General features: G+C 34.5%; 2 protein-coding genes across 6 annotated transcripts; one reads left to right on the top strand and one right to left on the bottom strand.

Annotated features, from left to right (window-relative positions):
* Nucleotides 1-23: 23 nt before the first annotated feature.
* LOC126833204 (patched domain-containing protein 3) lies at nucleotides 24-18819 on the top strand. Its single transcript, XM_050564378.1, has 10 exons — nucleotides 24-266; nucleotides 6625-6901; nucleotides 8135-8534; nucleotides 8622-8965; nucleotides 12172-12372; nucleotides 12449-12580; nucleotides 15721-16034; nucleotides 16825-17037; nucleotides 17135-17344; nucleotides 17514-18819. The coding sequence occupies exons 2-10, from the start codon at nucleotides 6625-6627 to the stop codon at nucleotides 18459-18461; spliced, it is 3039 nt and encodes a 1012-aa protein (XP_050420335.1). The 5' UTR covers nucleotides 24-266; the 3' UTR covers nucleotides 18462-18819.
* Nucleotides 18820-20107: 1288 nt separating this feature from the next.
* On the bottom strand, nucleotides 20108-27294 carry LOC126833202 (5-oxoprolinase). 5 transcript variants are annotated; one of them, XR_007684913.1, is made up of 24 exons: nucleotides 27004-27274; nucleotides 26512-26687; nucleotides 26256-26447; nucleotides 25889-26136; nucleotides 25180-25342; nucleotides 25034-25119; nucleotides 24781-24970; nucleotides 24449-24709; nucleotides 24267-24389; nucleotides 23987-24188; nucleotides 23690-23909; nucleotides 23205-23346; nucleotides 22962-23133; nucleotides 22779-22887; nucleotides 22561-22708; nucleotides 22384-22496; nucleotides 22052-22325; nucleotides 21733-21980; nucleotides 21547-21658; nucleotides 21262-21486; nucleotides 20949-21192; nucleotides 20751-20848; nucleotides 20434-20673; nucleotides 20108-20167 (listed from the first exon to the last, which is right to left on the bottom strand). XR_007684913.1 is itself a non-coding variant. In XM_050564370.1 (24 exons), the coding sequence occupies exons 3-24, from the start codon at nucleotides 26671-26673 to the stop codon at nucleotides 20521-20523; spliced, it is 3885 nt and encodes a 1294-aa protein (XP_050420327.1). In that variant the 5' UTR covers nucleotides 26674-26687; nucleotides 27004-27087; nucleotides 27158-27294; the 3' UTR covers nucleotides 20183-20520. The 5 variants fall into 5 exon arrangements, 4 of the variants coding, with proteins under 4 accessions (XP_050420327.1, XP_050420328.1, XP_050420326.1 ...); XM_050564370.1 differs by lacking the exon at nucleotides 20108-20167 and having other exon boundaries at nucleotides 20183-20673; nucleotides 27004-27087; nucleotides 27158-27294; XM_050564371.1 differs by lacking the exon at nucleotides 20108-20167 and having other exon boundaries at nucleotides 20183-20673; nucleotides 27004-27107; nucleotides 27158-27260.
* Between the last annotated feature and the right edge of the window lie 446 nt (nucleotides 27295-27740).

Raw genomic sequence — 27740 nt, 5'->3', positions numbered from 1 at the left:
TGACTTGAATGTGTGTCTGTTGGCGTTTGGCCAGTCTGTTCAATACGTTCGCCGGCCACGTGCGAAACAGTCGAATCGTTTTTGGTTTAAGTCATAATTTCTACGCGTTCAGTTCGTGCGGTACAAAAAAAAAATAATTTCAATCTTCAAGTCCGTTTGCGCGTGCCCTGACTTGGATGTCCGCCGTCAATCCTCTGTGGGCACAGTACTGATATAGTTTTTGGAATATACACCTACCTAGTGCTTAAGCACTAGTTCACACCGAGGTGAGTGAAATTATCATAAAAACGGCGTTAAGTACACCAGCTTGAATGGCTGTACTAATATCAATCATTTATTGAGTCTGAAGTATTTTTTTTTAAATTACCCTTTTTTAAACAATTTATTACGTTTTTAAATACATATCTATGTTATATCTTATAACATATTATAATATACTTATGTCCGAAACGCGTGAAAAGATCATTTTACAAACATGTAGTAGATTTTCATTTTATGTGAGTTGATATTACATTGTCTAAAACCGAACAAACGAGTTTTCCCACATAAACATATTCATGTTTATAAACTGTCCAAACTTGCATAATATAGTGTTGTTAATCCGAGCTTTACCATGAAAACCAAACGCTACAAAAAAATAATTTCTTTCCAGAGTCTTTTGGTTTTATCAAGCTATCTCCTAGAATAATATTGCAGGCATAATGCTAAACGTCTCGTGAGAATCGCTACGGTCATTTCCACAGACAGTATAGAGCTGTTGTCGTTGAATAGCATAGTGTACAGTTAAAAATAGTAATTATGTGTAGTTTAGTCAGTGTTAGTCACGACCGCAAAAGAATGTGAAAAAGAAGAAACCGGGATCTTCCTGTTTCTTGTCGATATGAATTAAAAACAGATTCGATTGTCGTTTGCAGGCAATCCATCCGAATCCCTTGTGTAATCAGGAATTCCTGAAGATGTCACAGCACATAGTATACATGTATATTGTTGAAAATTGTCACTCTTCCTGCTCTACCTGGTCAGATAACGGTCGAGTATTATACTTAAATCCTAACAACAGCTATTAGAGGAACGAGCAGGCGTTCAATAAGTACATATTATTTTGAGTTTTTATTAGGCGGTCGAAAGCTGTCTTGTTATTACTATTTTTAATAATTCCACCATACGGCTAAATAAATAAGGGCAACGTTGCCTGTAAGTATACATTACTATGTACATTTTCCAAATAAATCTAAAGCCACACCCGACTGCCGATACGTTATGCCTGTCATTACTCATAATACTATAATACTAGGTATAGTTTTTTTAATAGTCGAATACATACATATATGTATTCCATCCGAATCGTGTTAATATAAAATATATCTGTAGAAATTCTTATTATTACTTTTTCCGTCACAACCGCTCGACTGCATATTATTATAGTTTTGTTATTGACCGTCCACTTGTAGGTATACAATACAATACTTTTAACAAGTGTTATCTTTACTATATTATGTTAACTGGATAGGCCGTCGAATCCACAGTAGGAAATATTTTGGCCGATCAGCTTTAGTAGTATTGCCTGTGACGACATTGAAGTAATCGAAATGAGACGTTAAAAAAATATACTTAAAAATACAATTATAATATATATATATTTATAAAATATTATGCTAAATTAATTTAAATCACTTACTAGAATACTATTAATTTATTCACAATAGAAAATCATGTATAATTCGACATACAGTTAAGGTATACATTTATATTTTGCTACTGTACTTAATAAAAAAAAAATACATCTGACGATACCTAAGCGCAGGTATGTTAATTAGGCGTCAGTTTTATTATTAACAAAGATGAAAGTGCGTTTGTACTTTGTATATAGTACAAAAGAGATTGAGATGTTCATTATGGTTCGTACCAAGTTTTTTTTAAAACTATTTTTTTATTATTATTACCGTATACATAAAGGCTTGTTGGGAATAATAATAAATAAATAAAATTTATCTATATTCATACATTAATAGATTGTGAAAGTTGACTATGTAGGTATAAAAAAAATAAAAATATCTTATCTACCTAAATTAATCTTTTTCTCAACCAACGAAGCGTTCAAGACGATTGTATATTATATTTTTGTTAACTCTAGCAACCGTCGGATTTTAATTGTTCAACTCAATGCGTTTCTATATAAAAAAAAAACAATATCCAACGGAAAAGAGTAATACGAAATAAAAACTTCTAAAAGTAAAGTGCGCTTTAATCAGTACCGGACGGAGTAAGCAGTGCTTAACTCGTGTGATAAGAAAGACATTTAAGCAACATGGTCCCCTAAGAAGCATTAATACAAAACCATTAAACAAGTATCATGACAAAACAGAATAATATCATAATTGTTGTTTAGATATAACTTATTTTTTTTGTCAAAACCAACATAAAATATACAAAATAGTTATAAACTTATTTATATATATATACATATTAAATAATTATTTTTCAGTTTTAAACATTTTCATTTAAAAGATCCCACAGTTGAGAATATTAGAACGTTTTGTATTCGCCCCCCCCCCCAAAAAAAAATGCTACCGGACTTGATGAATAACCACATGCTGAGATAACTATGGTTTAGGCGTTATTTGCGATTTGCGATGATCTATTAAAGTGTACCTCAATCATTCTTTCATCCGAGCACAACGGTCGCTCAAAGAAAGCGTGTTATTGTCTTCTTAAACTATTTTTTTTGTCATCTATTATAACCATTAGAGTAGGAATTGTTTTTTCTCCTGTGTGTTGTTTTTTAACACATGCTGACACGTCAGAACATACCGGCCAAATCTATCTATCGAGGTCTAGGTCGAACACACACACACACATGGATGGAAGGCGTTGAAAATTATACGGTATTGTACACGGTGTACGACCTGAATCGCCCAAGTCTTAATAAATAAGAAGTATTTGCGTTATTAACTGATGAATCTCAATCGATCAAAAAAGCACACTTCTTTTTAGGTGTCTTCAAGTACATATTTTATGCGAGCAAAATCGAATGGCCGTTCAAAATGATCTTTTAAATTCAAACTATAATCATTATTTTTTTCTTCTTAAGATTGTTGTGTACCTATCCTACGCCCACTGGTGAAAATCTATAGCGAGTCGGACAAGCGACTATGATAATATATGTATGTTATTGTTATGCAGTAACCTTATTCCGAAATCTATGTGTGCACTGATTGAATACAAACTACAATAAGTAATATGTACCGTTGTTGCATCGGACGATAATATTTGATTTGATTATTTACAATAATATTATTATTATCGTTTCCTTTCTTCTTGCAATCGCAGTACACAATGGCCGTTCATATTACAATAATTATTAATACAAGAATTGTTGTAGATTGCCAAAACAGCCAGAACGAATAACACCGGTCAGAACAAATTGTTTAACATGTTTAATGTTATATTTTAACGTTGTAGGTTTTGCTATTTCAGTGTTGAGTAAGGCGAAGGTGTAAACTTAGCTTGGTTAACGATTTTTGATCCACAGACATTATAGGTAAATAAATAAGGTATATACTGTTTGCACCGAACCTAAGCGATTGGAAGGACTTAATGGTCGTGTTAATTCGGCTTCATATAATATGTTTTCGGTACAAAAGAAACCCATCGGAATAAGATCTATTAACGGTAGATCGCATGTCGTTAACGATGCTTTTACACACACGGTAAGGTGGTTGGCAATTTTTTTTGTTTTCTTTAAACGACGTTTGATGGCCATAAACGTATTTAATCGACCTGCGGTCGTCACCTCTGAGGTCATCATCATGCTTGTGTGTGTGTGTGTGTCTAATCGTCTGGGAGCTGTATTCCGTTATTATACAATTAAGACGCTTGTATATTAGGAGGTAGGTATTGCTGTTGTGGTCGTTCGATTTTGGGATCACGTGCGAAAACCGGATTGCTGGTTATCCGATCTTATTATAATTTTACTGAAAAAAAAAATAATATCTCGGCGCGTATCTATCAGACAATTATTTTCTTCCAATTACCCGTTATATAGGCGGTGCCTGATGAAAACTGGTCCCGTGTAAGAATTTAGGTCGTACGCGCAGAATACAGTGAACCTTGCCTAGGTATATAACCCGTAGGGTCACTATAATATTATTATCATATTATATACAGCACTCTGTACAGTGAACATAATATATTAAGCCCATCATCGCCGGAATCATCTGCATACTTGTTCGGATGCAAAACGGTAATACACAAATATTGTAGATTATTGAAAATCCGCACTTATCTGTACAGCGACATTAAGTACTCTGGGAATAGCACAAGCAACATTAATTGTAAGCGCATTAACTATTTAGTAGGTATACTTATACTAAACTACTACTTATAGTAGGTAACTTATATGTTATACTTATAACATCTGTTATAATCTGTTGTACTTACAGACGTGTTAGGCTAAGTTTTTGGAAATTTTTTTTTAGTTTTATGGCTCATCTCGCGAACCACCATACAATGGTCTGGGAATCAATGCAAGCTGTGCATAATATACAGTATATGTGTATGTAAATGATTTCCGTGAGGTATAGCCTATTGTAAGAGTATAAAGTGAACAACATAATATAACATTTGTATAAATGTATGTATATTTTTTTAATTTACACATGTCAACATGCGCACAGAGGAGTGGCTGCGCGACGGGTGTACAGTTGGAAATTCGCTTTCTCGATTGTGTTAGTAAATTGATTTGGAACGCACAGGTAGCGATCCAGTGTGATTCTATGCTGAGCTTTAATTGAAACGCGGTAGGTCCATATCGTTTTATCATTAACAGCAATCTCCGGGTAGTCACCGAGAAAAATGTTAACAGCATTTGAATATAAAAGAAGTCTTACGGATTTCCCATTTCGTTGTGAGTACCGACATAATCAATATTATATTAGCTGTGAATGTTGTGATCAAATTGTGCTGCACGCCTTTCAAGCTGGTCGTGAAAATACATTAGAAAGAGCTGTAAGAAGCCAGCTCAGAAGTAATTTAACGGTAGCACTTTGGTAGCATCTATTTTGATAGTTGTATATGTATATGAATTTAAGTAATCAAGTATATAAAATATAGTACTCTAAATCCGACCGCCATTACTCATTAAAGGGCAATAGACTGTTCGTGACTGCGGTATTGATGTATGAATCACTTTGGTTATGGCAAAACTTAAGGTATTTCAAGATTAGTTAGTATAGTTTGTAAAAGTTTAATGGCACGTCAAAAGCCACCTCGAGTAATTTACAGCCAACCGAAACGTACATAAAGGCGCAACGCAGTATAATAATAACCAAAGTATTGATTTAGGTATGACTTAGGTATGCGAAAAACTTTATCAACTACCAAGTAGTTAAATTCTCTATATGGACCATATTTTAAGAATGTAACAATTTTACCAAATCGTTACTTCCGTTTTCTTTCATAGACATTATAATTTTATTCAAATCATATCTATGAGCCATTCCTGCAGTAGGATGTAATCCATAGGTCGCGAAGGCAATTAATAACGTTCACGATAAAATGTTTTCTGTGAATACCATTAAACAAAATAATAATAAGCACGCAATAGTCTATATCTAAAATACAATTTCCTCGCAATATGATTATAGCCATTTATGAATGTCAATGCCATTGTAAGCCATAGTGTAAAATTTAATCAAGAAACGAGCCAGAGGGCAGAGACTAAGACAAACGGATTCATCCGCTTTGTAAATTAGATACACTAAATAAAGGTCATGCATTAGATAGATGCCGTCAGATTTAATTTCTGTTATATTAATGGTCTAAAATATAACAGAGTCTCAGTTTAGTCTTTTGTTAACTCACTACAGTGCTTTGATGAAACACAATAACGAAATAGCGCACAATTTCTTGTAAATATTTATATATATATATATATATGTGTCAATAAAAAGTGTTTGCAATTTTATTTACTAGATGTATTTTGTATAGATTATGTAGATTTTAGTGTTTGCATTAAAAATAGGTGTATCTATTAAGTGTTATTACTAATTAAATGTATATTATATGTAAATATGCGTCACCGCCATTTCAAACGGAGATCGTTAAATATGCAATAACAAAATGTACCTATTTAAATGTATACACACACATGTATATTAAATTATTAAATACACATTAAGATGCTCCCATTCATTGCACGTTTTTTAACATATTATGATATGACATTTAATGATTTAAATACGGATAGATCTGCCAGGGGATTTATTTTTAGTGAAATAATCAAACGGATAGAGACTTGCAACTCGAGACGCACTTAATGATTATATTATTGTTATTACAAGACGGTCTTGAGATGGTGTAACGGTTGTTCCGGGCGGTCACTGGATGACGGTATTATACACCATTTGTTATGTTATTATACGGGCCAAAACCGGCACAGAAAGAAGGCGTACGTTACTATAATAATATATTTTACAACACTAGTACCGTTTAAACGCCGTCTGAATTCCGTTTATTTTAAATTAGCGGATAGAACTGTGTCTCCCAAAAACCACAGTACTGATATGTTTTTAGTGTGTGCTTCGCTGTGCTGGTTAAAACTGTTGGCGTTTGTCTCTTTTGCAGATGACTTGCGGCATCGAGTTCATTGACAAATGGCTGACCAAAGCGTTCTACAGGCTCGGCCACGTAGTAGCCAGACATCCGGGATACTTTTTGATGGTGCCCGTTTTTTTGTCCCTGATCTGCATCACGGGGTTCCAGAGGGTCCAGTTCGAAATCGACCCCGAATACTTGTTCAGTCCCGAACACGGGCCTGGCAAGACCGAACGAGCAATGGTCGAGAGTCAATTCAAAATGAACTACTCGTCACTTTTCAATCCTTCTCGAATCACCAGACCAGGTAAATAACCATTCTATTGTAACCATATAATATGTAATAGTTGCCCTAAACTAGAACGGTGACATTAAACTACTATTTGCACATAAGTTAATGGATTTACTATGTATCCTGTCTTGGGCTTCTCCCGCGCAGCAATTTTTATAAACGATTGGTATTTAATTGAAAAACTAAAATAAAATTCTCACAGTATTATTAATTTTACCAAAATACTTATTTACACATCCCTAACAGCACGAAAATAAGACCATAATAATATGCTGTCTATGCTCGGACGCGAGACTTTCATTATTTTTGTACCGTTGGGAAATGTTTTCGACAGGAAATCTAATATTATTTTCCATAGCGTTTTCTACCAAATCTCATCAAAACAATTTAGAAAATATCAATATTTTGAAATTACTATGAAATTCTGCCTAGGTTTTCCATTTTCTGACCGTCACGTGCAGATAATTTTGAGATCATAATATAATATAAAGTATAAAAAAACTCCAATCAAGTTTTTACCAATCTATAATTAAACTGCTTATTGAATTTAATCAACTTAGTTTGGTTAATTAAAAAAAAAAAAGCGACAGGAACATATAATATAGCGCGATAAAACGTTGAGCATAATATAACATCTAAAAGTTGGTTGGAAAGTATTTAAATGAAAACCTATACAATTTGATTGACTGGTTTGAAAAAAATAAACTCCAGGCAACGATCCAAACCTCGGTATAAAACAGCTTTTACAATCTTAATAGAAAATGGTTTGAACGGTGCCAAAATAGACTGTACGTAAAAACTATTTAATTTTTAATCATATTACTGTGGTTAGGCTAGGTACCAGAGTCTTGTTTTAGTTAGTCGTTACCGTTTATGCTATTTATCCTTGTCGGTTTTCGCATTACGATAACAACTCGTTCAAGACCGAACAAACTTTGTTTTGCGGTATAATAAATTAAACCGTTCAATTTAAACGACGGTTTAATAGTTAAAACAATTCACGCCATATTTCCAACAAGTTAAGCAAGGTAATTTTCGCGATGGAAAAACTAATGTAAAACTTGAATAGTAAACATAATACATCAGAGATGAGAAATTGGACGACGTCCAAGACGTTATAACCGTGTAGAAAGGGACCAAAGCCAATCGGTTGGGCCTTTTTGCATGATATGTTTTCATACACGAGGATCTTTGGCACGAGTGTAGCGTTTTTAATCTTGAAACTACACCTTTATTATCTTGTTTTAGGACGTTATGGCCGTGTAATCGTCACTCCCAAACACGGTGACGACATGCTAACGGTGGAGATATGGAAAGAACTTCGGACGTTGGACGGCTTGATAAGGAACACGTCGTTCACTTGGGGATCCGAGCACACCGTGTACAGGTATGACGATATTTGCGCAAGGTGGATCGATCAGTGTTTTCCCAACGACATCTTAAACCTGGACTACGTGATGCACGACGTGGTCAACGGGTCGGTCAAACTAACTTTCCCCATAATGTTCAACCCAGTCACTTGGGACGCGCACACTTTTCCCGTTTACTTTGGCGGCACCGAAATCGACGAGAACGGCATCATCACTAGAGTGCCCGCGTTGCAGCTGGTCTACTTTGCGTCGGCCGACACCAAAGCTCAGGACCAAAGGTACACGATATATTCATCGTAGCTTAAACTAAATAGTCACGTCACGTCACGAAATATAGCTAGGGGTTTTTTTTTTTTTAATTCCAGGGGTTCCATGTGGGAAGACAAGTTCCTGGAGGCCGTCGGCAATGCCGAAGATTTCGGTAGGTTTCAGCACATAAGCACAGCTCGGTTCGCGTCCCGGACTATGGACATCGAACTGGAAAACAACACCAGGACCGTGGTGCCGTATTTCTCGTCGGCTTTTGCGCTCATGGCCGTGTTCTCTGTGGTCACTTGCATGATGACCGACTGGGTGCGAAGCAAACCAGTGCTGGGTCTGATGGGCAACGTGTCGGCCGCAATGGCCACGATAGCCGCTTTCGGGTGTGCCGTCTACGTCGGCATACCGTTTATCGGCATCAATTTCGTATCGCCATTCCTCATGTGCAGTAAGTACCGTTTAAAAATTAATCCAACACATAAGTTATACCATTTAAGTTTCAAAAGTTCTGGTCAGAATTCTAGAAAATACTAAAAAAGGTAAATATTAAGTAATTTTATGGTATTGTAAAGTAACGTACACAATTTTTTTTTGCAAAAAGAAACACTAAAAAAATTGTAATTATACTAAGAGTTGTGTATCTTATCCTTAATGAATCACCGTGTATATAGACAGGTCTTTACTTAGTAATGTAATTGCGTGAACATGTAAAATGCTATAATACCACTACTTGTGCTGGGTCACGTGAACGTTCATTAAAGGTCCAGTAAAAATCAATAGACATTTCTCAGTTCCTTGATGGTTGGATGATCTTCTGCTGGTGCCAATTTAAAACACTTCTCTAACTTCAGATACTTCTATTGTATAACAAAATCAAGCCACATACATAAGACTGCATAACTTAAATTATCATGCCTCATCGTTCTTAATAGATCCACACATACATAGTCATGTAGAGCAAGTAGTCAACAATATTATTAAAATTGAAAACTGCATAGGAATTTCTATTAAAATAATTGCTATAATTTATATTATCTCGTTAATGTAACGTTTCATAGTTATTAGCATGCGCACATTTTTGTGACGGAATTATATTTTATTATAATTGCTAGACGATAAACAAACATACATACTCTTAACGGGTTACTTTATTTCTGTGTTAAGTGTTTTAATGAGCATAATAACATTATGTGCGGTTTACAGTACATATACAATTATTTATAAAAATGCTATAATTGCCAACCATTTCGAGGTCGTTTCGAGATCTAATGTAGTTCAAATAACGGCGTTCGTTATAATATAACTAATTTATTTTTGTTTTCATAATTATTATAAATCGTCTCCACTAGGTAGTTTTAAACAAAATAATAGTATAATAAGTTATTCCACGCTAAACGTTTTAGACATGCCTTCGTTTATAGTGTATACTAAGTTTTACAATTTATCATGTATCTTTATGGTTTTTATAAATTATGAGAATTTTCTTCAGTAACAAAAAAAAATGTGTATTTATTCGTTTTTAATACATTTATATTATCGGATTACCAGTATATTATCGCGTTGGTCCAATTTATACTCGAACTGGTAAAATTACTTTCTTTTTTATGGCTGTAAAAAATGAAAAATATAAAAACACTAATAATAAACTCTTTTAACGTTCATCATTAAAATTATTAGAAATTTACTATATTTTAGGAATTTAATAAAAAAAAAAAAAAAAAAAAAATGAGCTTTTTTTATGGTCTGAGTAAATAACGATGAATAACTCTGACAACGAATGACCTCTACATGTCAGTGGTTACAACCAGTAACCGGTAACCGGTTACCAGTGCATCCGAAATTTGCCAAGACCTTATGTGACAGTACCACAGAATCGTTTATTGTAAACTAATATTATGATGATTTACCATTGTCACATAGTAAAATATAGTCACATAGATTTACACATAGTAAAATATAATATAATAATAGAACAATAATATTATGTGAACAAAACAAACAGTGTATTTGTATGGTTCATCGATGCTGCGCTAGTAAATACATAGTAGGTATAGATACCGTACAATGGATATTGTTTCGGGTTTAAGGCCCATCTGGAAAATATAATAAGACGAGATCAATGGGAGGGAAGTTGTACGGGTCAAAGCCCATCTGTGTGACAGTTTAACGAGACTGACTTGGAATAAATTTAATTGGCGATTATTCGCCTTTGCATTGTCGTCAGGCACGTCTCCCGGTGACACACATATCCGTGTGGGCACGTTTGTCCAGAAAACCGTTTTCACTTTTGGTTTTTGTCTATGAAAATAATAGGCATTCGCGCTTTAAACCTGATAATTATACTTTGTTATAGACGTACGGGCTTTGTGATCAACGCAAAAGTGTCAATTAACGTTTTTTTTAACTGTTATTATTCGCCGAAAATGTGTTAGGTGATTTTTATCAGCGTCCTTTATTATGGTTTTGATTTTTTTTTTCGTTAAATAGGTAATTAATTTGCGTTCCTAATACTTAAAGTAAAGATTTCGCGTAATTTATAGCACTTTTTCGTGTAAAGAAAAAAGTCAGTTCCGAGAAAGTATTTTAATTAAACTTTCCACGACAATTTATTTTGATAACTAATAGGTTTTTTTTAATATGATTTCCGCTTCCACGCAGATTTTTATTAAAGTTTGACATTGACATGAAGTTTGTTTTATTATTATTTTTATCATCATTCGGTTAACCGGTCAGAAATATTGATAAGTCGTTGTAGGTCATATTATGGATCAAATGAAAACGGATTTGAATAAACAATTAATGTATTCGAATAATTTATTGGGATAAATATTGTTTAAAATAATTAGTATAAAGTGTTTCCGTTTTTTTTTTTGCAATTGAATGGGTTATTTGAAAAAAGGAACACCTCTTGAAACTCAAATATAGTAACTGCATGTATGTACAATATTACATTCATGCTGTGCCTGAATTATATATATTTGGCTGTATCTCATTTTAAATACCGAAGTATGAGTTTAAATTGAAAAAATAAATAACTGTTATAAATGTTACAGAGCATTCATAAATTTCTGTATCTGCTATCCCAAAATATCAACAATAAAAAACTCTTAGGACAAGCTACAAATGATAAAAACAGCATAATTATTTGATTAACCAGATATTATAATCACATTAATTTTTCAGTTACACGGGAAAACTTAGAATCATGGATATGTTTTTACCCTCCCCTACCAATAGCCTTCTCCTTTCTCCTAACCTAAACCTATCTGACTTATCTAACCGATCTTTTATCAGGGGCCAATATCAGTTGTCTCTTAACAGACATGATAACAAGTTACTACTTTGATAATGCCGGTTAAAGCCAACGTCCCGCATTACTCTTTTTCTTTTTTCCTACGTTGTAACAAAGTTTTACCGTTTGAAGAATAATACTGTATGAGTGGTTGGGAACCTCTGACAGCCTACCCTCTTATCAGCATCCGTAATCAGCTTTTTTCTTATTACATATTCCGCTAATTTATTATGGACCGACCTCTTATTCAAAAACATACCTATCCATGGTAATAATTTGTGAAAGTCTGCAAAATAAATTTGATAAGTTCCCTTTTCCAATTTTAACCCATTAGATTAATTATGCAATATTCCATGCTTCAGGTATCGGCATCGATGACACGTTCGTTATGTTGGCAGCGTGGAGACGGACACCCGTCACCTTAGACGTGCCCGAAAGGCTGGCAAGAACCCTGTCCGACGCCGCCGTGTCTATTACCATTACTTCGGTCACGGACATTGTCAGTTTCTGCATCGGCAAGTTCAGCCCTTTTCCGGCCATACAGATCTTCTGTTTGTATTCCGGTAAGTAACGGATTACAGCATAACAATGTGTGCAAATGTGGCAAGTGGTTAACGTCTTATCGTTTGGCCTTTGCAGGATTTGCCGTTTGCTTCATATTCGTGTGGCATCTGACTTTCTTCGCCGCGTGCATGGCTATTGCGGGATACGCCGAACAGAGCAACCGGCATTCGATCGTTTGCATCAAAGTCAAGCCAGTGTCCATGTCAGGTAATAATGAAATATTTCAATTTATATATTCGAAAATTACATTTTGTTGCGCACAATTCGGCTTAATATGGTATTATTCAAAGAGCAACGGCGAGCATAGGAGTGAGCGTTGGACTTCAAGATGAAAAATTAGAGATTAAATAAAAATAGAAGTATTTAAAACGAGACGGTATCGAGATGGACGCGCGGCTTAATGACCCCATTTGTGTACGGGATAAGAGAAAAATTAATTTTCTTTAGCTCACTATTGAAATAGAAATCTGCAAAAAGCGGTATTTCGAATCGAATGTGTGTGCACACTATAAAAAAATTAATACTTAGTAGTTATGTACACGAATGGTGACTTATAAATTCATATTTAACGCTTAACATAATACAGAATACTCAGGAGGATAAGATTGATTCTATATTGTTGAAGTTGAATGGCAAATAATTTAAAACTCATGAAATGTAATCAAAATTCGAAATAATTAAAAAATAAACATATTATAATACCAAAAATGAAAAATAATAATATCATAACAAATATTGTACCGGGATTACATTGTCATCTCTTCGAATTTTTTTTTTATAAATATTGAACACGTTCTAAAAAACAAAATTCGATTCGACTTTATTATTTTGCATCATAACGATACGAAAAATCACTACCAAGTCTCGACAACAGTTAAATTATTTGAATTTTGAAAATAATATGAAAATAAATTTCTCGACCAATTTTATACTTCTGGTTTCGGATTATTTTAAGTGTAAACGAGATTAATTCAGCGTTACTTTGGTTGTAAACTGTCGTTTAATGTGATATCTATGGTCGTTATAAGAGTATATTTAAAAATAAATTAATCGCATACCTATATCTATCTCGACTGTAACAATTTGTATCAAGAGAGTTAAGGTAATTTTAATTAAGGCCATTAAGGTTTAGACAAAAAACAAAAAAAAAAACAGTTGCGTATAAATGTAGAAAAAAAATCAAATTATAATTTAGTTTTTTTTTTTTAAACTGAAATCGTTTCATCGTGTAATATTATATCATTGACTTAAGTACCAGGTTCACTAACCCGGTGACCGATCAAACGTCATAGGTACCTACTGAACCGGTTAGCTTACTTATATCTATTGGCGTAGGTATAAGAAAACGTGTAGAAAAACTAGAAATATTATATGCTTTATTTTTCTAATTTTGATACCTACCCAATAATTTTTTAGAATTTCATAACATCAAAACGGTACATTATTTTTCGAATAACCATAATTACATTAAAAACCGATCCACCTTACATCCGTTGTTTTTAGTCGCCATCTGCTAATGTCTCTTTAAAATAAACTTCAATCGCCTTCTTAGCATTATAATATATTTTTCCAAAAGCTACATCTCAATAATTCATGGAAAAAACATTATATAAATGGAATATTTTTAATGGTATATGTATTATCACATATATTTTGATTTGATGTGTCCTTCATACTTGCAATATATAATTAGCAGAGATGCAATTTCACTGGAAAAAAATCAGAGGTACTTAAACACCGTTATTGCTATGAAATTCTACTGCCCAAACAACTTGAGGTACGAAACATGAACAGATTTAAGGTGTGCCAATTTTAAAACCAGGGGAGCTAAGATAGACTACCGATTGTTGACTATTGAATAGAGTGCTAGTGTGGGGCTGGGTTAGATTAATTGGCAAATTAAAGAATATCCGCTTGTAGACTTTACCGGTATCGTCGGCCTTGAGTGCGTCAATGACCTCAGAGAAAGTTACTTTATATGTATTGACAGATCACTAATAATCATCGACGATGTCCCCTGTATGGATTGCTGCACTTAAGCGTTTTACTGTCGTTGCGCAACAATGACAGCCGTCACATTGACGGAATAGTAATATAATAATAATATATTACCGCTTTATCTATTGTTCAGACAGGGCAGATGGGTCAGAGTCCTATTAGCTATGCTAGGTTGTGAAAAAAATAGAAAAACCCGTTTGCTTAGTTGAACAAATTATTTACAAAAAAACAGAACTAAAAAATATTAATTTCCCTGGAAGATATTAAGGTCAAAGGTCAAATCCTAGTGGGGCGCCAAAAAAAACCGATTTTCAGATCCAAATATAAATGATTTTATTGATCACTAACATATTACAAGATAATTAAATTTAACATATTATGTTATTATCGAAAATAAGCTATAAAATAACGTACCGGTTAGAAGAGTAATGAATATTTAAAAACAAAATTACATTTATAATTAGTACAGCTTAAATAAAAAGTTAATAACTAGAGTGTAATAACGCAATACTCTTATATACAAATAGTTAACACCAAGACATCACAATAATAAGTAATAGAGTTGAAATTATGTACAAAAAAACTATTGCGGTCGTCACATACCGTTATGACTAGTATAATTAGCGATAACCAAAAACAAAAAAAACAATATCTGGTTTGACCAGACACTAGAAATGTTTTATTAAGTCATTTCTTTGGCGACGGTGTTGAACCGTAGACGATGTGGTCTTTGGTTGAAATAATATGTTTATATAATCTGCCTGTTGGGTTATTGCGGTTTCTCGAAGAATTTTTTCAACCTAACCTAACGGATTGTTTGTTCAAAGGCGAGATCGTACCACTTGAATAAATAATTTTGGGGAGAATACAAACAATTCATACTTAATGTTTTGTGTAATTTCTACTACTAGCTTCTCGCGATGTCTATACATTATGTATAATAATAATAATATTATTACTGCAAATTTCTGCAAATTACTGAGAGCCTTCTCCACTCGATATTGGTTAGTTAACGAACCTGTCAAGTCGGTGCACACAGCATAGTCTTCAGGGCGGTCAATACGCTTCCCAGCACACGTCATAATATATAATTTGGTACCGTATGACATTTTATATAGTGTCGACGATTAGATATTGATTGTTTTGTCAGAATCACGCTGATAGAGATTGCACTTTAGCAGCACTATAGACAAATTACATTGTCACCACCGATTAGCGCGCAACAATCATATTAATGTAAAACCGTGTCAACCGCGTCGTCTTAAAGGATATTATTCATGAAATCCAGCTGATATATTATAAATGTACCAATTGTACACCATTTGTTCACACACCGTCTTATGTTTCAGATAAAAAGTCCTGGCTGTACAGAACGTTTTGTTCGGGCGGAGTGAACCCCAAGGACCCGGACAACCCCCGGGACAATCCGGACAACGCCATAATGGTGTGGTGCCGCGACAGTCTGGGTTGGGCTCTGAACCAGTGGTATGTGAAAGTTTTGGTGCTGCTGGTGTTCGCTGGATACTTGGCCGGGGCCCTGTACGGCACGACCACCATACAGGAAGGACTGCAAAGGAGGAAGCTGTCCCGGCCGGATTCGTATTCCATCGATTTCTACGATAAGGACGACTTCTACTTCAGGGAGTTTCCCTACAGAATCCAGGTAACGTACCGCAGATCCGTGCTAAGGGGAAGGGAGAGTCCCGGGGAGACGAGGGTGCGGCATACATTAAGGGGTTGACAAACCTTATGGTAATATGACGACGGAGAACAAGGTCAAGGAAAATATGCGAACGATACGTTTCCTATGTATTTCTACATAAATAAAATATATACATGACGTGTAGATCTAATTTACAATATATGTTTTATAAGACCATTACAGTCGAGTACACACAAGCAGTCGTTTTGCCAGGTAGGTATTATGTTAAAATACATAACGGGAACGTGTCGCTTGTTTATGATGTTCTTTGTTTCAAAAACATCTAATCCAGTTTGTTGTAGCCCAACATGGACGCAAATTTATATTAAAAAAAAAAGAAAACAGAAAAATACACGTTTACGGTAAACAGTTAGGATGTGAGTCACGCGAAACCCGCGAAGGACGTCTTGTTATAAATTATGTAAATTTGTATTATTCGAAATAACTGTTTTAACCAGTGTTAATAATTGTTTTCATCTATAAACGCGAATTGTATTAACTCCTCGAGGGGTGGTGGTGGTTAAAGTAGACAGAAGCGACTATCACATAATAAATGTGGTAATGCAGATGGGTGATGACAAAGTGTGTGAGGTTGATAGGTTCAAGTACTAATGAAAAAATGGCGGGTACGAGGAGGACGAGAAAAATAGGATATATTGTGGATGGATGAAGTGGAGGGGAGCGTCAGCTGAGCTGAGATTGCCGATTGGGTTTACTAGGATGTTTTTTAAATTGAAATATATTTTTCCAGGTGATAATAACCGGCGAACTAGACTATTGGGACGCGCGAGTCCAGGATCAGCTGGAGAACTTAACGTCGACATTCGAAAATTCCCGGTTCATATCCAGTCCTCTGTACACCGAATCGTGGGTCAGATCTTTCGTCAACTACGTGAACAGGAACCGGCAGCAACTCAACATCACCATAGACACGAGAGAATCGTTTTTGGAAACGCTTACCGACGTGAGTACTTGCACAAAATCCCAACAAAAAAAAAACCTTGCATCGAAACTATAGATATACCTATAGCTGATGCTCATCTGACTGTGTTGGTTTGCAGTTGTGGCTGTTCAAACCCAACCCGTTCTCGCTGGACGTTAAGTTCAACGAGGAAGGCACGAAAATCGTCGCATCCCGGCTCATGATTCAAGCGGTCAACATCAGCGATGGCAACATGGAGAAGGACATGGTCAGGGAACTCCGAAGAATCGCCCACGAATCGCCGTTCAACGTTACCGTGTTCCATCCGTACTTTGTGTTCTTCGACCAGGTAAGCATATTTTCAGGTTTGATCATTTTCTCAAGCACACTTATCGGTTTTCGCGGTATGGATTAATATTTTAAGATTTTATCATTGCACGTTAGCATATGATATTTTGAACTTTTTAAAACTTAAAAATCCGCTCTTAAGCTTTCTACAATATAACTAATGTGTTTAGTTCGAACTGGTACGTCCCACGTCCATCCAGTCCATGCTGGTCGGAGGGGCCACCATGATGCTGATATCGTTTTTGTTCATACCCAACGTGCTGTGCTCGCTGTGGGTGGCCTTCTCCATAGTGTCCATCGAACTGGGCGTGGTCGGCTACATGGCCCTGTGGAAAGTCAACCTGGACTCCATTTCCATGGTCAACCTGATCATGTGCATAGGGTTCTCGGTGGACTTCACCGCGCACATATGCTACGCGTACATGTCGTCCAAGGCGGCCTCACCCAAGGAACGCGTCCGGGAGAGCCTGTACGCCCTGGGGTTGCCCATCATCCAGGGGGCGATCAGCACCATACTCGGCGTGGCCGCGCTCATCTTGGCCGGAAGTTACATATTCATGGTCTTCTTCAAGATGATCTTCCTGGTAATCGTGTTCGGCGCGCTGCACGGCATGTTCCTGTTGCCGGTGCTGCTGTCGCTGTTCGGACCCGGAGCCTGTGGCGGTGGAGCGAAATCCGAAAAGCGCCGTACCGCCGGCCACCACAAGTCGTTCGTCCACCCGTACAGCATACCACACCCGTCGTTGCGTCATCCGACCGAGATCAACAAGAGCCCGAATTACCGACCTGCGGCGGGCGTCGTGCATGCCAAAGCGGACAAGGACTTGGGTTTGGGCACGTCGGACGACTCCAGCGAGGGCAATTCGTCGAGAACGCAGCGCAAACGAAGGGAAGCGGCCGAAGACGAAGCGCAGAGACGCAGATACATGGAAGGCTGGAGGAAAGCCACGGGACACACGGTACCGGCGCCCGTGTCGTACAAGTCGGGCTACCCGAACGGTGGTTACACCAGCGACGACGACCGTCACCGAGGTTACGTTTCCGACAACTTTGGCAGGCCCGTTCGACCTCATTACTACGACGACCGACCGTACAGGAGCGACGGACGTCACCACTAGACACCACTATTAACCTCACTCATCGTGATGGCCGACTAAATGTGTAAATAATACTAACATAATATTGTTTTAAGTAGAACAATAGTCGTCTCGTTTCGTCGACGAAAACGACAAAATAGTCGATGATTTTTAATTATTTTCTTTTAGATATAATTATGTTTAACGATATTTTCGTTTATCTATTTTAGTTTTTGTTGATCAAAACTTATATACTTACTTGCTCAAAAAAAAAAAAAAACTTCCAACGTACCTAGAAGTTAAATAAAATAATTGTAAATACATTATTATATTGATTATGTATATATAGTCTGACGTTACCTTTAGTTTCTTTTTTAGCACGTAATGTACATGTTTTTTTTCAAACTTTTATTTTTGTAAATAATGGATTTTATTATAGTTGAAAATTGTGAAGTATATTTTTCGAAATTATTATAAAATTGTGTTTCTAATCTTTTTATTTCATGTGATTTTACTCTGTTAACTTAATAAGTAACTGTTCAAAACTCGTAAAAAAGTTCAGCAAATTATTCTTATTTTAAAAAGTTAATTAAACATGTAATATGTAAGCTGTTTATATACACCTGGAAAATACTAAAAAGAGGTATAGGGAGTAAGTAATACTCGTGAGTTTTCTGTTTTATAATATCGTACAATGTATGTAAAACTACAAAATGATATTTATTTTCCAAGAAAATCAGTGTCTTACGTTAAATGGATCACTCGGTGTATATATATTTTTTGTTTTTGAGACGCATTTTATTAGCTGTTCAGATATTGTCTTACCGTTAATCTAATCGAGCTGATGCACATGACGGATCATATACTCACATGGTGTTCGTTCGTCACCTAAGCACAACAAAACCATCACGTTCCAATTACTACTTGTTTTTTTTTCTACATATAAAATTAATTCTTGTTCCCACAATGGATTAAACGTACAAACTAAACACAAGGACAATAATTTGTAGGTCTGATTAAATTTCAAATGTGTTAGTCTACAGTATTGTAATTAAACAAAAAAATATGTTAGTTGAAAGACCACTTTTAAGTATAATATGTATAAGGTAACCACCACCGTATAAAGACCCTTTTTTTAGCTTTCAAACGGTTTCATGAAAACATGCTGACTTATAATTATGCACAGCGATAAGGGCTTTTTACCGTTTGGTGGATTTTAGCATATTATACAGGGTGATCCATTTAACGTAAGACACTGATTTCTGGTTGAGTAATGCAAACAGATAAAAATACTACTTCACTCCACTTTTTATTCTTATCCTAAACTTTAAATGTAAATATTGAAAACCGGTTATCGACCATTACAAATTTTCAGCAAATTTTTCTTATTTTAAACAATTAAATAAACATATATGTATATTTCCGTTTAAGTTTCAAAAGTTGATAGCTCTCTGGAAAATACATAATATATTCATATCAATATATAAATCACAAACTTTAACGTAAAATATTTAGTTCATAAATCATAATATAAAGTTTAAAATGATATAAATAATAATTTGTACTCGTGAAATGTTTATTTGACATGAACACAACCGTTAACTTTTTATTGCGATAAATCACTCTATTTGTTTAATGATAAAACACAATACAATAAAATAAGTAAATATATAATATATATTTTGTATTCTGTTTATAGAATATCAATAATCAGCAACAATCCAAATGTTTTGATGGCACATTACAACCTTTTAAAAAAATAAATATAATATATAAAACTTAAATTTTGTTAGAGTATACAAAATCACAAATGCATATTGTTCTAAAACACTTAAATTGCCTCACAATCAAATTGGTAACTAGGCATTGAGCAATAATTAAGGTATGCATTAGATATCGGTTGTTATCCAAAAATATAATATAATTTAAACGTTACATATATTTTTTGGATCGGATGAGATTAGTTCAATGAAAAATAAGAAGTTTATAACAATAATAAAAAAAAAAGTCATACCGTAATGAGTAATGACACACAAACAACAAATGATAAGTGGTGTCAATTAATAGCGACGAAAGATTGGTTAAAATTATGAATTTATATTTAAGCCGACTCTTGTAACATTTGATAGTTGTACAAAGAACCTTGTTCCCTCACGGGGATTTTCTTTATTTTCTCGACGCTTGTAATTTCTTCATTCTTGCTAATTCGAGGACCATAACCGCCACCTCCTGGAGTGAGTAACAAGAACTTATCCTAGAAAATATTTGTAACCAGCAATATAAACAATGTAAATATCAAATAATAAATACTTTAACAAGTAATGTACTTACGCCAGGCTCCATATCAACTGCAGTTTTAGCACCGAGTCTGATTTTTCTTCCGTCTTGTTTGATTAGTAAATTTTCTCCTTTTTTACCGTTTTCCCCACCTGAAATTTAATTCATGAGGCAATTTTTTAGTTTTCATAAGTTATAATAATAATATTATCATATTTACATATTATGTTAACACGCAATTTCAATACATACCTTTAATACCATTAGGTGCGAACGATCGTCTTTCGGTAAGTATGGATAACGTAACAGTTGATCTAAATTGTAGTTCTCTTATAACACCATCGCCGCCAAAGTATTTACCATTTCCCCCAGAATTTTTGCGTAACGTAAATGTTGTCAAAAATACCGGGTAACGTTTTTCTAGAATTTCCGGATCGGTTATGCGTGTGTTAGTCATATGCGTGTGGACACCACTTTGACCTGTCCAGGTAGGACCCTAAGGTAATTTGGAAATAATTGTTATACTATGTTGTTGTTGACAATATAAATTATTTGTTTTGCTCACAGCTCCGGCACCACCGGCAACAGTTTCGTAATAACCCCAATTGTCTTGGCCAAAAGTTATATTGTTCATGCAGCCTTGGCTGTCAGCAGCAGCGTTGAACGCCTTCAAAACTACATCTACAACTCGCTGAGAAGTTAAGACGTTACCCCCCACAACAGCTGCATTCTCCGACGGGTCAAGAAGCGTTCCGGACGGCACAATTATTTTTATCGGTTTCAAACATCCCTTTAAAAAATGAGTCGACATTAATTATTATTTAACAGCAACAAAAGTAAATCTTAATACCTGGTTTAACGGTATGTCGTAACCGATCATACTTCTTAAACAATATATCAATGCCGACAGAGTAATCGCTTTCGGAGCATTGCAGTTACCCCATACTTCATATCCTGTTCCACTATATAACAAAACCACAATAAGTTTAGAGTGATTTTCGTGTTGGCCACTATTTTTTTTCGTATTTGTTCTCACTGGAAATCAAATACAGCTTCTCCATTTTCCACGTCGATTTCAACCGAGAGATTTATAGCCGAACCGTCGTCCAAATAATCAACACAGTTTAACATTTTCGATTTAGAGTTGGATTTGTTATGACTTATACCAATGTTCTTTAACATGTCTCTGACGGCAAATTCAGCGTTTTTTTGTATATGATACATATACGCTTGTACAACATCTAAACCGTAGGCGTCGATGAGTTCAGTCACTAAGAAAATGCCCTTTGAGAAATTTACATCGGATTAATATAAATTCTGTATAGGTAATCTATATAATCATCCATTTGCCGTACTTTATGATTTGCTGCAATTTGAGCTTTCAAGTCTGACAAATTATCCTTGAGGTTTCTAGTACCAGACGATCCGGGTATGGATGCGGGCGCCATAAGAGCGTTTGTAACTTCTTCTTCACAGAAACGACCGCGGTGTACTAAAAAGAAATTTTTAAACTGCGCCCCTTCTTCGGATAGCGTTTTAGAATGAGGCGGCATTGATCCTGGGGTAATGCCACCAATATCAGCATGGTGTCCTCGACTTGCTGCATAGAACACCGGCTTCGACTGTCCTCTAGAAATTAAAAAAATAGTTTTGCCAAGTCAATAATGTACACACCAGCCATACTTACGGGTAAAATACAGGTGTGATAACAGTCAAGTCGGGCAAATGAGAGCCTCCAGCTTTTGGATGATTACTAAGGATGACATCGCCTTCTTGAATTTGATCACCGATTGTTTTGATCTAAAAAACAAAAATTAAACAAACAAACAATTAAAAACTTATGAGAATAATTAGAAAACGTTACTTGATATTGAACGGCTTCTTGCATAGCACCCAAATGAACTGGAATGTGAGGAGCGTTAGACACTAAGCCTCCGTCGGGACCAAATAATGCACAAGAAAAGTCTAACCGCTCTTTGATATTTGTCGATATAGATGTCCTTTGAAGTATTCTAAAATACAGATAGATAATGTAAAATGAAAAATAAACCAAACAGAGTTAGGTAATAAAGTTAAACTGACCTGCCCATTTGCTCAGCAATGCTCATAAATCTATGAGAAAAAATACTTAATTGAATTGGTTCTAATTCAACGCCAATTTTCATAGACTGATCGCAGTTAATTTCAATTTCTAAAAAATAATTAATGTACTGTAGTAAAAATAATATTTTTAGCTATAAGTTGCATTGAGTATTATCTACTTACCGATATCATCAGACTTGCTCATTACAGCTTTACACATTGGTTCAATTAATATCGTACTCAATTTATCCATTATAATGGCCGGTCCGGTAATTGCACTTCCATTAGTTAAATTACTAAATAAGTATATACTACAACTTACATACCCCAATTTTTCGAAAAAAACTTTTGTTGTCTTTAAAAAATAATAATAAAAAACAAGTCAGCCTAAGTTGAAGCTAATAACATAATAGTAATAATACATACCGATTCAGCAAACGGGATATGTTCAGCCTTCTCGGTTTCTTCATTCGAATCGACTAACAACGTCTGTCCTATTCCTCTTATACGAATGTCATCCACAAAGACTTTGCGATCAGGAAGAGTAAAACCAAATTCATTGCGATATCTAAGTACAAAAAATGTTTGTACAAAGTTAAGCTTGTGTTATATAACAATGTATTTGTGTTAAATGTTAGGAAATAGCAGATAAATAATTAAAGATGTTAAGTGTCTAGTTAATTCAAGTACAAAACCCTGATCATCGAAAGTAATTAGTAATTGGAAAAGTGTTTTAAAAAAAACCCACAATACATAGATTATATTATAAAACAATTTTTTAATGGGTTTCGCAAATTCATATTGAAAAATACGTAAGAGAGATTTTACACACCAAAATAATTGATTAAATTTTATCAATCCAATGGTTGTCACAACTCCTCTGTGACACAGACAACTAATACGATTATTACCTTTCAAGAAAACCAATCAAGAAATCTTGGAGTATAGCATTATTGCAAGTGGAATCATTTTGCACTGCCGAGCACATAAGAGCAGTGTCGGTACCGTCATATCGTAAATGCAAGTAAGGGTCAACACGGATTTGATTATCTGAGAAACCTTGTTTTTTAAGTTCCTCTATACATTTGCTTCTCATAGTAGAAATACGCTCATTAAGGTATGAAAAGTTGTCTAGGTAAAATTAATGTTCACATTTACATTAAATAAATACATGAATTATTTAAATCGGGTTAAAAAATAATACACACCACTATCATACGTAACAGAACAGGGTTCCTGTATTTCGTGAACGACATCAGCACACGCCATACCATATGCCGATAAAATTCCAGCATATTTATGTACAACTACTCGGCCAATTCCCAGAGAACGAGCAATGGCACAAGCATGTTGACCTCCGGCTCCACCAAAACATGCTAGAGTGTGTAGCCGCGTATCGTATCCTCGAGCCTAAAATTGTAATGAAAATGTTAGACAACAGTTATTCTAACAAAACATACTCATCTCTTATAATGAAACAATATTTACTTGGGTTAATGCTCTGATTGGACGGCACATCGCTTCATTAGCAACTCTAATAAATCCCATGGCTACATCTTCAACAGACATTAGCTTGGAATTTTCCGATTGGCTTTTTAAAAAGTTATTTACCTTTAAAGAAAAACTATTTATGATATAGTTGTAAAATTAAAAATGTATTTTTGTACTACTTCAACAGTAAGAGCTTTAAATTCATTTAGAGCCGCTTCTTTGTCTAATGGCAAGTCTTCAGTCGGGCCAAATATCGACGGAAAATATTCTGGTAATAATCTGCCGAGAACCAGGTTTGCGTCCGTTACTGTAATTGGACCTCCCTTGCGATAACACGTTGGTCCAGGATGAGCTCCTGCGCTTTCAGGTCCAACAACGAATAAGCCGGATCTAAAAAACAATCTGCTGCCTCCACCAGCCGCTACGGTATTTATGTCCAACTAACATAATATTATACATTCACAGTTACTACCGAAATAAAACACAATGTAAACAATTAAAAAAATATTACTTGAGGTGCTTGAATAGTAACACCAGCAGTAATGGATTCAAAGACATGTTCAAATGTTCCATCGTATCGACTAACGTCCGTTGAGGTACCGCCCATATCAAAGCCTATAATAGGTTTATACGGAGTAGTGGCTGTGTATCCGACTACACCACCAGCTGGACCCGATAAAATAGCTCTTGAACCATTGAAACTGAAAAAAAAAATCACTTAAAATATGTTTATATTTATACTTAAAAGCCGTTATTTAATTTACCTGTCCATGGGCGTGAGACCACCATCACTTTGCATGAATAGTATATTGACGTCTTTCAAGTTATTTTTGAACCCCGAAGCGAAACTCTGAAATTGACTATTTCAATCAAACATATGCATCATAAGAAAAAATAATCAAATATTTACTTGGACATATTTTTGAATATGAGGAGTTAAATACGCATCTGCACAAGCCGTAAAACCTCTAGGTACGATTTTCACCATCGGCATAATATCATGAGACAAAGACACGTGACCAAAACCTACTTCTTTTGCTATTCTGCCAACAGTTAACTCGTGTTCAGTATAACTGTAAAATAAAAAATTGTACTTGAATTACAAATGTTCACTTTATAAACATACATTGATATTTTCATTGGAGGCAAACATGAGATCAACATTATTGGGAAGACATATCTTAAAAGCTTGGTACAAAATAAAAGAGGTTCATTAGGTCATAAGTCAGTTTTAAATTAATATTTATAATGTATAATTAAGAGAATAACAAAAATTTTAGTGATGTGATATGATGCCAAGTTATAGCTTTATAATAATGTATTTTTTTTTTTTATTGGACTGATTTCTACATGTCAATACATCAAAGGCAAAGGGCTTAACAACATTTATTAAAATATTTTAGATTTCGATTAAACTGATCCTGTTAATTAATGGTGTTTACAGAAAATTAATAATATGATTAGCACAATCGATAGGAAATTTGTCGTTAACGCTAATATAATACAAAATAGATTTTCACAAAAATGTCAATTGTGCTCTTTTGCTTTGATATTTTCTACCTATTATGCTTGACTTTTCTCCTAGTTCTACAAAATATACTATGTAAATAATAAATTACGTGTAGGAATGCATAAAAGCTACAGCAATACTATTGAATCCTTTAGCTTTTAATGACAATAAATCATTGTGTACAGCTATCTCATCGACTGGTTTCAATATCAATAGTTCTTCACCTGTAACCCCATGCACGACTGGAACATCACCCCAAATGGATTCCAAATTATCACTTTTTTCACATTTTAAATTAATTACTCTACAGTCTACCTCAACAACTTCATCATAAAGCACATCCGGAGTAGTGATTTCCTAAAAAAATGATTTAATTATTATTTTATTTTAACAAATGCTATCGTTATGAATACAATATTAATGCTACCATTGAACAGTTTATATCAAATATTTTACTTTAATTTAACTAAAATTACCAAGTCAAATATTTTTGGTCTCGCTTGGTTACCAATATGTAGTAAGTCTTTAAACCCTTTTGTAATTAAAAGTGCCATTCGTTCTCCTTTACGTTCCAAAAGAGCATTCGTAGCCACAGTTGTGCCCATTCTAATCCATTCAATATAGGAACTGTCGATTGGTTCGGTTTGTGGCATTCGTATTCCAGTTTCCTAAAAAAAAAAAAAACAGACATTATATGTTTTGTAATATACTTGAATAAACACAATGTGTTACCGATTGCAATATCCGTCTGATGCCTTCACGAGGAGCATCGTCGTAATTCGATGGATCCAAAGACAACAGTTTCATTACCTGTACCTTACCGTTGGGGCATTCAGCATAAACGTCTGTAAACGTACCTCCTCGATCAATAGCAAATCTAAATTTGGTTCCCATAATGATTGTTTAGGCTAAACACAAAAAACATACGTAATTAACATGTAGAATGTCATGTAGAATTACATGTCAATTAGATAAATCCGAAGAATAATAATTCACACACGTCTACTGATGTATATTTTAACATTAATTGTTAAATCCAAATTAAATTTGGCATTACACAACATAAGTTATTACATAACATTTAAGTGATAAATTGCAAAATTAATCAGTTTTAACGGCATTGAAATGTAGGCGTGTTTAGATAATTGTGTTATGAATATTTTAAAATTAAAACGCATAATACCTATACAGATAAATTACTGTCAAATTATTTATTTTACTTACCTGATTTTGTTACAATTGCAAACCAAATTGCGTAGGTTTGCTTTGAAATATTACTGCACGAAGGGTATTTAGACTTAAAAAAAACTATCACAAAATATAAAGCACTAATTTATTTAATAGAATTTAGAAAACAAAACTGCGGTTTAGTACTTACTTGTACTTTGTATCTTGTACTGTTGTTGTACTCAACAGTCAACTAATTAACACAGAATAGACTAAATTAGACAGAATAAACTTTTATCTATACTGTGTCAAATGTCAATAATCTTGCTCTAGACGGTCTAATTGTTATCTATAAGTGAACTGATAGTAGTCGAGTGTTATCAGAACAAGCTAATGCCTAATGACGGCGAATTATTTAATAACAATTAACATGGTCATAAATCATAAGACCTAATATTATTTTAGTAACAAATTAAACTTCACTGTTTTTACAAAATATAAAATGTTCATTACTTATTAAAGATTTACTTTGATAAACAAACCCTACTACCTTGCATTTTAAAAATAACGCATTCAAAGCATTAGGCCATTAGTATTTTAATTTATTTTAATAATTTCTAAATTACATGTTTTATTTTTATTTATTATAAATATTTTTAAATTATAATGCAATCTAACGTGTTTTATCAAGTAGGCAAGGGTAATAGATTAAAATATATAATAGGAATATCTAAAACACGAGACGGGATGGACAAATTTCCATTTCAGTGTTGTCGAATCAAAAAAATGAAACG

Source organism: Adelges cooleyi, unplaced genomic scaffold (genome assembly GCF_023614345.1).
Source record: "Adelges cooleyi isolate 19-005CV unplaced genomic scaffold, UGA_ACOO_1.1 ACOO_flye_CR_arks_rails_tigmint_CR_PRNA_2, whole genome shotgun sequence".
NCBI classification, from domain to species: Eukaryota; Metazoa; Arthropoda; class Insecta; order Hemiptera; family Adelgidae; genus Adelges; species Adelges cooleyi.
This window is presented reverse-complemented; position numbering and strand designations above follow the sequence as displayed.

What these genes read in the sequence shown, in the direction of transcription:
- LOC126833204 (XM_050564378.1), top strand. Translation starts at nt 6,625, where the DNA reads ATGACTTGCGGCATCGAGTTCATTGACAAATGGCTGACCAAAGCGTTC. An exon ending in GATCTTCTGTTTGTATTCCG is followed by an intron (nt 12,373 to 12,448) that starts GTAAGTAACGGA and finishes TGGCCTTTGCAG; the next exon opens with GATTTGCCGTTTGCTTCATA. An exon ending in ACTTTGTGTTCTTCGACCAG is followed by an intron (nt 17,345 to 17,513) that starts GTAAGCATATTT and finishes TAATGTGTTTAG; the next exon opens with TTCGAACTGGTACGTCCCAC.
- LOC126833202 (XM_050564370.1), bottom strand. Translation starts at nt 26,673, where the DNA reads ATGGGAACCAAATTTAGATTTGCTATTGATCGAGGAGGTACGTTTACA. An exon ending in TTCTGTTACGTATGATAGTG is followed by an intron (nt 23,910 to 23,986) that starts GTGTGTATTATT and finishes AATTTTACCTAG; the next exon opens with ACAACTTTTCATACCTTAAT. An exon ending in CAGTTGATATGGAGCCTGGC is followed by an intron (nt 20,674 to 20,750) that starts GTAAGTACATTA and finishes AATATTTTCTAG; the next exon opens with GATAAGTTCTTGTTACTCAC.